This window comes from Strix aluco, chromosome 14, assembly GCF_031877795.1.
Source record: "Strix aluco isolate bStrAlu1 chromosome 14, bStrAlu1.hap1, whole genome shotgun sequence".
NCBI classification, from domain to species: Eukaryota; Metazoa; Chordata; class Aves; order Strigiformes; family Strigidae; genus Strix; species Strix aluco.
This window is the reverse complement of record NC_133944.1, coordinates 12,155,261-12,169,138: the sequence shown is the minus strand read 5'-3', so window position 1 is coordinate 12,169,138 and position 13,878 is coordinate 12,155,261. Positions and strand designations below refer to the sequence as shown.

The following is a 13,878-nucleotide window of genomic DNA, read 5'->3' as shown; positions in this document are numbered from 1 at the left end:
TTGCAAGTAGATTAGTCTTACTTTTGCTAAATATAAAGAGCAATATTTAAGAACGTTATTTATAGGCTGTTCTTTCTAATTTCTGTTAACAGTTGACGGGTTAAGAAGGATTTTATTTGCTTTTGCACTTAAAATTCACAGCATGTACTACATGTAAATATTCCTGATTTTATGCAAGTCTCTTCTCTCTCTCTCTCTTATAATAGTCACAGATCTATTAAATTGCAGAAAATCTGTATTTAAGAAGAATACCCGCCACTGTGTTGGTAGAGGAGATGTTTTCTGAATTTAGATAGACATGAATGAGGATGAAAAATGGCTAAAAACATTTTATAGTTTTATTAGTAGAATTAGAAAACTTTTATGGTAGTGTTTCATGCATTTAGGTATTTTATGAAGGGTTTCTTACAAATTCTAGCTGTTTTTCAGCTTACTGCTCTCTGTTTACGTCTACAATTTGGTTTATTTCCTTTGTTGCAAATTGCTGGGCTGTGTTTACAAGGAAAGTGCAGAAACAGCTGGTCTCCGTTAACATAGTGGTGCACATCTGTGTCATCTGATGCAGGAATACCAGCGTAGGGCTTGACTGGAAAAGTGCAGTGTACGGAGACCGCTTTAGGGTAAACTGCACAAACTTGACTTAGTACAAAACAGCTTTTGAAAGTAATATGTATTATTTTCTGTATCTAGAAACCAATATACCAGATAGCCTTCTCCTTCCTATTTTGAATTTACAATAAAAGCAATTGTGGTAGCACGAAAGATGTTAAAACATGAAAGTTTCAAATGTATTTCATGCTATACACTGTTACACTGCAGTAACATACTGTGCTATGTATTTGTTTAGAGAGTTGTACAGATAACCCATAATGTATTCTCTAATGAGGCTGAATGTTTGAACACCTCTCAGTTTCTAAACCTCCTACCCTGTGGCCATAGGAAAGTATCTGATGATCACTGTACACTTGAGAGGTGTTTTTCATTCTGCCAAATCTAACTGTAATGGACTTCAAGTTGAAGCATTGGTACAGCCTCAAAAAAGTAGGAGAGAGAATAATTGAGCATCACTACAGAACAAAAATTAAATACAAATTAAGTGTAATTTTTAATTATTTTTACAACTAGTCATAATTCTTCAGGTAATGATGTAAATGCAATGACCTGGCAGACATACAGTGTACAAATACAATGGAAAAAGATACTTGTGAAAACTATACTGATGATCTATTTTGCTTTTTAAAAACTCTTTTAAAAATAATCTGTCTTTCATAAAAACACTGACATAGATTAACTACTGACTTTTCTCATTAAAAAAACCCAAAATGTTTCACATAATATTTATCTTAGAAATATTGCTTACCTTAACTTTTTCTTCCAGTCTTCCTAAGCGTAGACTGCCTTCTACTATTTTGTTAAGAACACCATGATTCTCATTTTCCAAACATCTGGCCTGCAACCATATAGTATACACATAACTAAATGCAATCATTACTTTACACAGGTCAGACAAAATACATACACTGAGGAGGACAGAGCTATTCTGTTTTGAGCTCCGATAGTCTGAAGAACGAAGATGGAAAAAAGAATCCTGAAAATTATTCTAATAATGGCTAATTAATAATTTGTCGACTGACTGCGAATACTATCTCACTAACAAAATACCTTGAAACAGTTTTATTCTGAAAGGATCATAGCTACTAATACTGTAAACCCAACCAATTCTGCATGTTTTTCTACAGATGTATGTATGTACATGGAGGGATCCCATTTGTATGCATGAGACTCAGCCTTCTGGGTCAGATTTAATAGTCTCCTCTCAAAAGAGCCCTTGAAATTGGCAGGGATTCAGCCAAGGAATCTGACATGTGCCTTATGAGATGCTGCTGTCTTATGACTGTTTCCATCATTTCACAAGCACCACATTTTCTCTCTCAGATATAGAAAGTAAATGAAACAAAAACTGCATAAGCTGTAGACAATAAAATAATTCTGAAACTATGAGGTTTCAACTGCTAAATCCACTGAAAGCATTCAGGAGAAATAACCAGGTTTTATACTCAGCAATGTCTGACCACCTCGAACTACCCATCTCTCTCCAGAGACCCATCTCTTTTCACAGAAGTAAAAATTAACTAACATTGCTGGAGTATGCAAGCATCATCCTCAGTCAGTGACATTTTCATTTACTGTGTGGTAGCTGAATCATACAATACAATAAAAGAATCATTTTGACAGCTGCTAACTCAGGATTACAGTTCATCATCAGTGTTGCACTATGAAAATTATTTTAAATAAATTTGTTGCTGCTCTGTTTTACCCTTTCTGGATTTAGCAGTAGGCTGTCACTGTTCCTGGAAATAGTAAATTTAAGACTATCCATTTATTTTTGTAGAGATGTGGTTACTGCAGATTTATTTTTTTTATTCCTCATTAAGTAAGAATATAGGCTAATTTCTTAGAGTGCTGTATCCTTTCTGCTTTCCCTGTTCTTCTGGATTAAATCTTCAATTAGTGAATTAAAAAAGAATAAGGCTAGGGTAATAGCAGTAGCTGAACTAAGTAAATAAACCTGACATTACTGAATTCTGAGGTGGGGAATGACAATACATTTTTAATTATATGTTATGCTCAGTAGTGGCTCTCCATAATCATTAAATTAAATTCTAATTACATTTTTTTTTGGTTTTTAGGCCTTCCCATTAGACAATCATATCAGATTACCTAAGAGATACCTGCAGTCTAACTTTCTGCCAAGGTAGGTTTTAAGTTCAGCAATTAAAAATAGGAACAGGTTGTTCTGATTCAGCTCTACCTGGCAGCAAAGTAAACTGGTTATTTAAAGATTTTACTGATGCTAGATTATTTCAGTAAAAAAGTTTGTTTCAGAGTATCTCTACTGTCAGCCCAGTCACAGTGAATTCATAAAAAAAAAGCAAGACTTGCGTGCTGTTTAGTATCTACGCCACAAAGTAGAGAAACAATGGATGGCAAGTAAGTATGTGTCATCATCATAAACATACACAAGAGAATGTGATCCACAAGGAAGAGATAAATCCTGTTTTGCATGACAGGACTGTCTTCTAATTGCTGGATCAGTTTATACCTGTCTGGGCTGCTTTCCACAGTCCTACTCTGTTTTTCTGCACGTGCACAAAACTTGATTTTCTAGTCTACACTTTCAGGTGCAGGTGTCAGAGGGGAAGAATATGATGTCAGATACTGCACACTTGCAAAGATAGGGTTTACACTACCTTGTGGTGATTAAAGTTCCATTAAGACATCTTTCCTTCTGAAACAGGCTTTTACTGCTAAAAGTATTCTGAACATCTACTAGGGTATTATTAAGCCAAATGGCACACCTTGTATTTACAGGTAATTCTGGATCTCTGTGATACTTCTAATGTGGTATGCTGAATAATTGAAAGTAGATATGCCAGAGATTGAGAGAAAAGAACCAGTTCCCCTAATTCCTAGGAGACATTTATTGTGCCTAGTTTCACAATTCTAAAGTCCAGTTTGCAGTGGACGAGGATTTGAGTTGGCTCACCATAGTTCCTCTTCTAGAATTAGGAATTAACCACTATAGAATCTTTTTACCCAACACTGATGACAACCTTTGTCTACTACTTGAACAACAGAAGCAAAAGAAGCTTTATTTTAACACAGTTTTGTGAAATGGTTTCCAGGACCACTTTGAAGACAGAGTACCAATATATAAAATTGAAATTGTGTCTAAGATCTTGTAAAGGAAACCAAGTGTGCCTGTGAAAAGCCCAGTAACCTCCATCCAGACACTTCCACTAAACACAAGTTGTTCCAAAACTCTCAACCAGCCTGTCAGAACGACTGCTCACCAAAAAGGAGCAATAACATGCACGTGCATCCATGGTAGAAGGTCCATAGAGATCACTTCAAGGATAATAGTTTACCTTTAGATTCAGAAATGTGTATTAAGTTTATGATTGCGTGCTATTTTTCAATACAATTGAAGCCAATCTCTAAAATCAGGTTAAAAAATTCTTTTAAACTTGATATATACCATTGCAGACCCTAATGATGATGTAAGTTAAGGCTTAATTATGTTATCTCCAGAAATATTAGTTATTTAAAGGTAATTACCAAAAAAATAAGATGATCACGTTCCTGAGCTATCTTCTCCACCAAACCAATAAGGTTAGTTAGATAGTGATGGGCTGCAACTTCTTTTTCCATTGCTTCCTCCAACTGCAGTTTCAAAAGACCTATTTTCTTCTTTAACCGCCTATAAAATTAACAGAAAAAGGAAAATCTTCAGATTGGAATTAATAATGGCATTGAAAGAACTTGCACTGCATGTGCAAATCAACTTGTACAAGTCTCAAACAATCAAATATACTGTTAAAGGCGCACTGGCTCACAATATTTGCAATGCCAAAGTATCATTTCCCACTTTTTGGGGCTGTTTTTCTTTACAATATGTTGTGTGAATAACAACAATAAACAGTGATTCAAAAGAACAATTTGTGCAGTGGCTGCAAGGTCACATTTCTTAAGAATATAACGACAATATTGGGTTTACTTTTTAAAGTATCACGAGCCCAACTCTGAACCACTCGGATGCATGAGAAGGTCTGCAAATAGTGTAAGACCCTTTTTTTCTGGTGAGTACACAAATGATTACTTGCTATAGCTAACTACTAGCATTAAAGATATATTCTTAATTTGCCTGTAGACGTAGAAAAGTGTTCATGAAAACATACAAAGCTTAGCAAAGTTACTTGACAACGAGGCCTTTAGATGTGACAAAGATGTGTTTAGGAAACATGTTTTTTCTGTAATAGGTAGAAATTATACACTGTGAGATGTCAGACAATATTTTTACAGATATTTCTGTTGCTATTTTTAGAAATACAAGTATTTTTATATAAGAAAATGAGAATGTGATCTTACCTGTTTGTCTTTTGTGTCATTTCCATCTCAGTTTCCAGGATCTTGTTGTCAGCCGTGAATTTATTTTTCTCTAAAAGCAGTTTCTTATTTTGAGCTTGCAGTGATGCTATCTTTCCCATTAGATCTTCCACCTCACAGCGCTTTCTCTCCTGCTCCTGTTGTAAGTGGCTGCAAAAACCCAACAGCGTAGAACAGGCATCATGTATAGACCTACACCACTAAAAAGGTAAGTACAGCAAGATACCCATGTTGAAGGCATGAAAAAGATACACTGAGAATGCTTAATGTTCAGTGGTGACATCAGAGAGGTATTACAATCTCATGACATATCAAATAATGAATGAAGCATAATACAAACAAAATTATTCAAATAATTCATCCTGACTATACTTGAAATAGAATTTTGATTATAAAAATATTCTGTATGGCCCAAATGTGTTCCCTTCCTCTTTTTTTTCAAAAAAAATACTATTAATGCCAAAAAAACAAGGTCTGAACTTCTCAGGAAGGCAGTGTACCAAGAAACAGTAACTTGCACTATCCTAAGGCTTGAAAGCAAACATATTTACAGAATGTCTTTAGAAGAACGTTACTTTACAGACAATGCTGCATGACAGCACTTTTCTGTTGTGCTGTTTCGTGTTATTTTCATATTGTACAGACTGGAGAAACTTAGTATTTTTAGTTTAGAATTTCAGGATCCTTCAGACATTTTCCAAAGATGAGAACAAAAGAATGAGAACTTTTTATATACAGTGTTGATAGAAGTAAACAGATTTGACAAAAATTGTCTTTTTAATGCCTTCTATTATTTAAAAAGGTACATTTAGCAGTACGTGCTCTATGGTAGAAACACTCCTATTGATGTCTCTAGATGTGGAATTTCCTTCTGTAATTTTAATTGTCTACAAAAAGCGAGACAGTAGTTTTGAAATATTTCTTTACCTTTCTTTCTACTTTGGTAGTTATCTTCCTAGATTACCAGCATAAGTTTCCACTCACCTCCTACCTACAAAGTGATGCATATGCAGATCTGTTCATGTGAATGCTTTGCAGAATTGTTTCTCTGTGCACCATATGTAAACTCATACCTTTTTAAATCATTCACCAAAGCAAAGTGCTCCTCTGCTGCTATTTTGCTATCCAGTTTGGTCTTCAGCTCTTCACAAGTGGAACGCAAAGCTTCCACCTGCTTCTGGTACTCTGCTATCTCTTCTTCTTGACTCTGTTTCTTATCTTCTAAGATTATTATCTGTTTGGTCAATTTCGAAGCTTTTGGGAGGAAAAAAACCAAAACTGGGTACAGCAGAATTAATTCAATTACCTAGTGAAACTCCCAACTAAACCAGTAATATGTTAATTCCTAGTTGTTCATAGCATTATGTAACAGTGGATTTGTCAGTTTGTTTTGTATTTTAACAGTTTGAGGTTTGGGGTTTTTTTGCTGTCTCAAGCAGTTTGTTTTGGAAAAGTGCCAAAACTTCAAGACTGCTTCTTTTCAGGGCTATAAGCCATTTGCTCATCAAAATGTCATTGTACTCTGAAAAATCCTCTGAATCAGATTTTACCAATTCAGGAAAAGAACCAAAAATGGAACATGACTTTTGTAGCTTAGTAGATAGGGCACACATCTAGAGACTGGCCTGTTTCTGTTCACTGATCTCTGAGTTTTTCCTGTAGTATGTATTTCAATCACTGGATACACTGCCAAAACAGTTGTAGGAACTGAAAAGAAGATCAGGCCTCTTGTTTCCTTGTGAGAACTCCAGCAATAGATAACAAAATCTGTCAGTGTTTACCAGGGATGTTCTAACAACTCATACTGGATCAAGCTATTTTGAGATTTGGGAAGAGGAACACCTGATTTTGGGGTATTATCTGGCCTTTGGCCTTGGGTATGATGAGTTGTTATCTTCTAAACAAAGATGGATATAGAGAGATAAAACTCTAAATACGAAACTCGAACTTTAAAAGGAGAAAGCATTTATGGAATTAGATGGCAGATGAATAAAAAATTTCAGGATTGGAGTTTTGCTATGTAGGTTCACTTAAAGAAATTGTTCTCATCAGTGAAGTTAATTGCACATAATTAAACATTTTTCAGAACATCCTGATCTGTCAATTAAGATTCAGTTTTGCTTTTTAAACTTCACTAAGAAATCTTACTTTCAGTTTTGGGATTTTAAACTATAACATGTTTGTTCCAGTCAGAAGGCTATTTACAAGAAACATCCAGAGGAATCTACTGATGCAAAAAGTAACTAATCAGCAGAAAAATAATCTTGGTCAAGAAATAATATTTACAGGCAATACAAGGAATACCAAGTGTTCTGAATTCAAGCAAATACAAACCTCTGATAAAACAGTGATAAATTATTACTTGAAGATGCCTGTAAATTTAAGCAGTATTACAAAAGTCTAAAATCAAATAATGCTATTTATAATTAAGTATATGAAATTATAAACATTAGTTACAAAGCAGAAAATTAAAAAATCTTACAAATTCTAAATTGAACATTTAAACAAGTAAATAATACCTCACAAATTCCAACCTGTAAAATTTAAAGTGCTCTTAAATTATGAAAATGAGTGTATTGCTGTTTAGCAGTTCTTATCACTTTTTCAGAGGAAGCAGGTCAAAATGGAGTATGCTGTATAGAGTCAATAGGTGATACTGACATTTCTTTTCAGTATCAGTTGACATCCAGAGCTTGATCTCATATTAGTATTACCTGCATTCAGTGATGCTTTGTAGGCATATATGAAGTTGCAAAAAAAGCCAAAAACCCCCAAACAAAATAAAACCCAGAAAAAACCAAACAACTAAACCTGCAGTACCATCTTTGGTGTAGTTCAAATGACCAGCAACTCAAGCACTTTACCTTCTTTAACATGTTGTCTGTGACTATCTTTTGCTTTAGCTTGTTGAATTTCAAGTTGCTCCATCAACAATCCATTTTCTTCCAAGACCAGCTTGGCCTGAGTTTGCAGCTGCTGCCTGCAATGACAAACAGCTTATAAAAAAAATATAATTCAAATATTAACTTATGTCCAAAGAAAACACACAACTGAATTCCAACAGTGTAAACTTATAAAATCATATTTGAATCTCTTTAAGGAAAGAAATTAAAAACCCTAATTGAAAGCAATGTCAGGACTCAAGGTAAGCTTATTAGAGACATGAACTCACAACCCTCAAAATGTAAAATATTTTAAATAATGTTTAAAATCTTTGACTAACTAAAGCAAAAATTCCCTACAGAAAGAAGTAAAAATTTGTATGTGTGAATTAGAATTGTAGCAGCATAGAATGGCTGAGGTTGGAAGGGACCTCTGGAGGTCATCTGGTCCAACCCCCCTGCCTAAGCAGGGGTACCTAAAGCCAGCGGCCCAGGACCACGTCCCAATGGTTTCTGAGTATCTCTAGGGATGGAGGCTCCACAACCTCTCTGCACAGCTTGTTGCAATGCTCACAGTGGAAAACTGTTTCCTTATGTTCAGAGAGAACCTCCTGTGTTTCAGTTTGTGCCCATCACCTCTTGTCCTGTCACAGGGCACCACTGAAAAGAGCCTGGCTCTGTCTTTACAACCTCCCCTCAGGCATTTATATGCATTGATAAGATCTTTATAGCTGTTGCCCTAAAAAGCTCACAATCATCTTGCGATGAACCAGTACGACCAGTCTCTTCCCCATCTCAAGTTACCAACTGATGAACGCCTGACTCAGGTAAATTGCTATTAAGCCTTATATGTATTTTATACTACTTCATTTCATTATGTTTGCATTGTTTCACTTCTCAAGAACATCAAATTCTTCTAATGCCATATTCCAATACCATTTTATATTAATGAAAAACTGAAGTCACTGGCACATTCCTACTACACGTGGAAGTGTAAAAGTTAAGCATGTAACCTACAAGATCAGGGACAGAATTACATGGGCTTCAGGTGCAACACTGCACATTCACTACTTAACCTTTACTCCAAAATTATTTCAGGAATTGCACATCAGCAGTGTTCCAACAAGACATAATCATGACCCTGCTAACTCTTCAGCAAAACTTGCTTGAGGGGAACAAAAACTTTTCCTTAAGATCTGTAATCTTAAAAGTTTGCTTAAAAATCTTAAAAATTAATTTCTAGTAATATAACTTACCATTCTGTAGGGGTAATAAAGTTATTTTTATTTAATTGCTCGTGCAGGTCTTCATTCTCCTTCACCAACTCTTCAACTCGTACTTTAAAATTTTTCATATCCTCCTGGAAGACAAAGGACTCCACATAAAATTCTTTAGAGGTATTTTTTGTTAATTTTTACATCAACAAAAACTCTTATAAATATACATGCCTGGGTGCCTTCTAATTCTTCTGTTAACAGCATATTATCTCACTACTCACCTTTAATTCAGATGTGCGTACTTAACTTCTAAACTGCTTCATCAATCTAGTAATATTTGATTAAAAATAATATAGATATCTGAATTGTGCCACAAATTTGCCAAGTGTCATTTGAATTAAGCAAGTTGTAGATAGTTAAAATATGGATTTAAAAAAATTAATTCTGAAAATTACTAGATGGTACTATACATTTTCAGTATGAATGACATGAATTTGAATATGGTAGGAAAATGGAGTGAATTTACAGTAATATAAAATGCTTGGTGTTTTATGCTCATTTCATAGCTTAATTTTTTGAAGAAAATAAATTATTTTGAAAAGCTATGGCAGTTCTGCTCTGAAGCAAATCACCATTTTTCAAAGCTTCAGTGACAACAGAATACTTCTAAAGAGCAAAAAGGGTACCCATTCCTTCTATATCTAGAAATAAATATTCTTCTACCACAAAATCCACAGGCCTGTAACTGGAAGAGCAGCTATAAGGGGCACTGAATCCCCGTTATGACTGACAATAGTAAATTCTTTCCACCACTGACTGTGTTTATGGTTTACTCTATTCAGAGAGCACAGTTCTTGTATATCTCAGTGTAGTGCCTGCTTCTAGCCAAGTAGGATAAGATAGCACAATAACTATGCATGGAAAATTTTAATTTTAGGCAGAAAACAGCTTTGACAAATCCCTTTAAAGATATTTCAGTAATTTAGTGTAGAAGTATATTTTCTTTAAATGGAAACTTACCTCATGTTCAAGATTTAAATCTTCCTTTTCTCGTATTCTATCTTCATATGCCAACAGAAGAGGTGACAAATATTTCATATCCAACTTTAAAAAAAAAAAAAATCAATCCATATAAATCAAATACAAACCATAATCTCATCAATATTTTTTACTTCTTCTCCTGCTATATTTTGCTAGTTTTAAAAGCTGTTAAGGGTTTTCGTATATGCTTTGCAGACAAAAGTGCAGGACTCACACAAGCACACAGACCACCATATGTAAAATGATGCTGCAGAAGCACTTAATAGCACCACTTTAGGAGCAAGCTGTGAAAGGGACAAGGCTGGATGCTAAACTTGCATGCTTCACTAAAATGCAACTATTACTTATCAGTATATGTAACACAGCAGAACGTGGATGCAAATTAATACAAAACCAAACTGAAACACTACAGTGAATATAGTTAATCATCAAATTTAGCCCAGATTCATTAGCAAGTGGCAAAGGAATTTTTACACTCTCAAACCTACATCTTTAAATACATATGAATGTCATGCTTGGATATTATAGCTAGGACAGAGCAGACGTACCTATTTCTGTATAGTTCTGAATAACAATGAGCAAGGAAAATTTAAGATCTAGCCTTTCAAGGAGAAATTGTTTCACATATTGCAAATGCTTTCAATTTCACAGACTTGCCAGAAGTTCATAGTCTACTATGACCCATGACCATTCCTACCATCAGAATCACTGAAATATGCTATTTTCTTTTAGTGTCGTCTTAAAAATAATCACAACAGAAGATTAACAATTAAAAATATTAACAATTACACAATAGACCTGGAAGCAAACTATATGCTAGACAATACTAAGTGAAGATGGTATTTATGATTCTCAGGGTAATAGTACATCTACTTAATTTGCATTCAGTAGTTCAAAGTTGGTGATTGTATGCAGTCTGTAGGTTACTGTAAATTCAACTGGACCTGCACACATTCATTGCAAAGTTCTGCCCTACATCTTTTTAGACAATAAACAAAAATGTTTATAATATTCTACTAGTATGTGATCGATCAGCAGAGTAACTAAAAAATATCCTGAATATTTTGGTTCCAGTAAAGAAATTCTACTACTTTACTTAGAAAGGAATGAACAGATAAGTGAAAACATTAGTTTACTTACCAGCCATGGTGGTGGTGGTCCTTTCATGGGTAAACTTTTCAGTTTTAGATGCTAAAGGAGATTTTAAAAAAGATACTGAAATTACTTCCTGCGTTTTGAAGCACCAATCACTGTCCGCTGCAGTCACAACTATTACCCCAAAAAAGCTTATGTTTCTAATTACATGTGTTGCATATGCAACACACACTCAACAAAGTCAACAAAACTGGAAGTTCAATATCTTACTAATATAGGAGAAAAGTTAGACTTAACAATAAATGCTTATTTTATATTTCAGAAAAAGCCTATGCCATTTGTAGACGTGGTATAAGTAAATATAGTAAATATGGAGAAAATAGCCTTAAAAACTCAAAGATGAATGAAAGGACAATAGGTCACCTCAGTACAAATTGCCTTTATAACCAAGATTCTCACCTCTTCTTGGGACAATGGCCTGAATTTAGTTTGATAGCGACTTAATTCTACATTTAAACGATGGACCGTCATTTTCAAAGCATCATTTTCATCTACCAGTTCTTGTGCTTGTTGTCTGAGAGAAAGTAATTCTGTAGCCTCCTCTATTAAAACAAAAAGAAAGTTCAATCAAAATTCAAGAAATGTTCACAATAATTTGTTAATTGTAAGGAAAAAGAATCTCAATGAGCTAGAATCATAAGAGAACTTCTCAAAATACTGTAATGGAATAATCCCATGAAAAACTACTAACAAAAACCCCATTAAATTTCAAACCACCAAGTAATTTTTTTTCATGATCATTTAAGTATTCCCTGACAAAATTTCTACAAATGTAGAATATACTGTTCAGAAACTACTTCTGCATAGATACTTGCTCAAATCAATGAGGGGAAACCTGCTACTGCAGGAATAGGTTGGAAGAAATTAGAAAAATCAAACAAGATAACTACAGAATAGCTTATGTTTCTCCCACCTTCTCTGTGTGGCTTCTCTGCAGCTTCTTTAAGACTTCTGTTTTCTTGTTCTAGTCTCTTCAGCTTTAATTGCTGTTCTTCCATTTGCTGTTTTGTTCTCTCAAATTGTTGGACCATAGCCTGGTATGCCTTGTTCAGAGACCAGTTTTCTTGTTTTAGTTCTCTGAACTTTTCTTTAGTCATATTTTCCCGTGCTTGCCTTGCCCGAATAGACACATCTGTAATACCACAGTACAATGTATTTAGATGGTATTCAGACTTGAATATGAGTTTCAGCAAATTATAATCCATTTTTTTCTAATGTTAGCATTATGTATGAGTGGTATGTCGTAAGATATAAATCAGCTCATGGCTCCCAGAAGATAAGGCCAGAGAGAATGAAGAAGGTGGATTTGGAAGGAGAGCTGTAGAGTAGAGTGGCTGCAAGTTCCCATCTTTTCTCTCGGACACTGAAAACATTCCTTCCTTAAAGTGTCAGCAGATCTCCCTAGTACTGGGACTAGAGAGGCAAGACAAAAATATCCACTGCAGTAAGCAAAGTGTACGTGCCCTGCGTGGACTGGTCAGTCCTCTTGACCCCTCCTTATCTGAATCACCTACGTAATGAAAGCTTTACCCTCCTTCCCACCAAACAGGCTTCACTGATCTGTTACTGAGTAGAAATTACTTAACAGTCCTTACAAAAGTAAAATTCTAGATCATCTGCAAAATCATGGATGTATTGTTGCATCAGTAATAATGGATCGCACTTTCAAATTTTTCTTTTCATCTGTTTGGCCTGAACAACTTACCTATTAAAATGAAGACTGAGATTTTACCCTTAGCATCAGACTTTTATGAGCCAGTGTAATCTAATAACATACAGGCATGAATATAACTTAGTACAGAACAATTCCTCAGTACAGGATATATACAAAACCCAAGAACTGGTTCTGAAATACAGACCTATCTCTTGTTATTGATGACACAGAACAGCTTCACATGTTTAGTAATATTTCAGGCACTTATGGTCACTGTTCATTTACTGTGAGAAGGCATAAGATACCTGGACAGCACAAAAATACACAGAAACCCATGAACTCATGATAGGCACATATGCCATCCATGCAACACACAAAGTTCAGAGGTGCCGTGCCTGGAATTGCTACATGGATACAGTAACATACAAATAAGGCACTAGCTGAAGGTAGACCACGTATTTCTTATCACTGTATGTTTACCAATTCAGTTGTGATGGGATACTTAATAATGGTGAAGTCCTCTAGTGTAGACTAAACTTAACGGATTGGAGAGTTCCAGTATGACTTTAATTTCATTACATCATTTCACAATCATTTACTTAAGACTTCAAAAGTCACTCAGACCGAAAAATAAAAACACCTAACATAAAAAGCCTGAAACTACTGTTTTTATACATATCACTTTCTCATCTCCTGTACAGAGAAATACTTTCCCCCCACCCCCAAATTAGGCTTAGAGAACACAAGCAGTAAAATGTATTTCTATATACATATGCATATTATTAAAGTGAAGACACGTAGTAAAGTCACAGAAAAAATCAGAAGTACCTGGCGATGGTGGAGGCTTTTCACATATCAGATTTTCAGCTAATGATTTTTCTTCCTAGCAGAGAAATAAAAAATGAGACAATTTCCTTTAACAGTTATCCTTCTGAAGTACTCTGAACAGCATCACTGTTGGAGAACTTAAGAAACAGAACTT

General features: G+C 34.8%; 1 protein-coding gene across 13 annotated transcripts in view; it reads right to left on the bottom strand.

Annotated features, from left to right (window-relative positions):
• The window catches only part of CEP89 (centrosomal protein 89), a 41,601-nt gene that overhangs the window by 20,631 nt on the left and 7,092 nt on the right, over nucleotides 1-13,878 (bottom strand). For all 13 annotated transcript variants that reach the window (XM_074840120.1, XM_074840121.1, XM_074840122.1 and 10 more), the window contains 11 exons: nucleotides 13,725-13,779; nucleotides 12,156-12,374; nucleotides 11,642-11,784; nucleotides 11,228-11,278; nucleotides 10,067-10,150; nucleotides 9,086-9,189; nucleotides 7,812-7,927; nucleotides 6,021-6,201; nucleotides 4,930-5,097; nucleotides 4,120-4,261; nucleotides 1,361-1,450 (listed from right to left, as the gene is read on the bottom strand). In XM_074840120.1, the coding sequence (XP_074696221.1) occupies nucleotides 1,361-1,450; nucleotides 4,120-4,261; nucleotides 4,930-5,097; nucleotides 6,021-6,201; nucleotides 7,812-7,927; nucleotides 9,086-9,189; nucleotides 10,067-10,150; nucleotides 11,228-11,278; nucleotides 11,642-11,784; nucleotides 12,156-12,374; nucleotides 13,725-13,779 (1,353 nt within the window). The remainder of the gene's footprint in view (nucleotides 1-1,360; nucleotides 1,451-4,119; nucleotides 4,262-4,929; nucleotides 5,098-6,020; nucleotides 6,202-7,811; nucleotides 7,928-9,085; nucleotides 9,190-10,066; nucleotides 10,151-11,227; nucleotides 11,279-11,641; nucleotides 11,785-12,155; nucleotides 12,375-13,724; nucleotides 13,780-13,878) is intronic.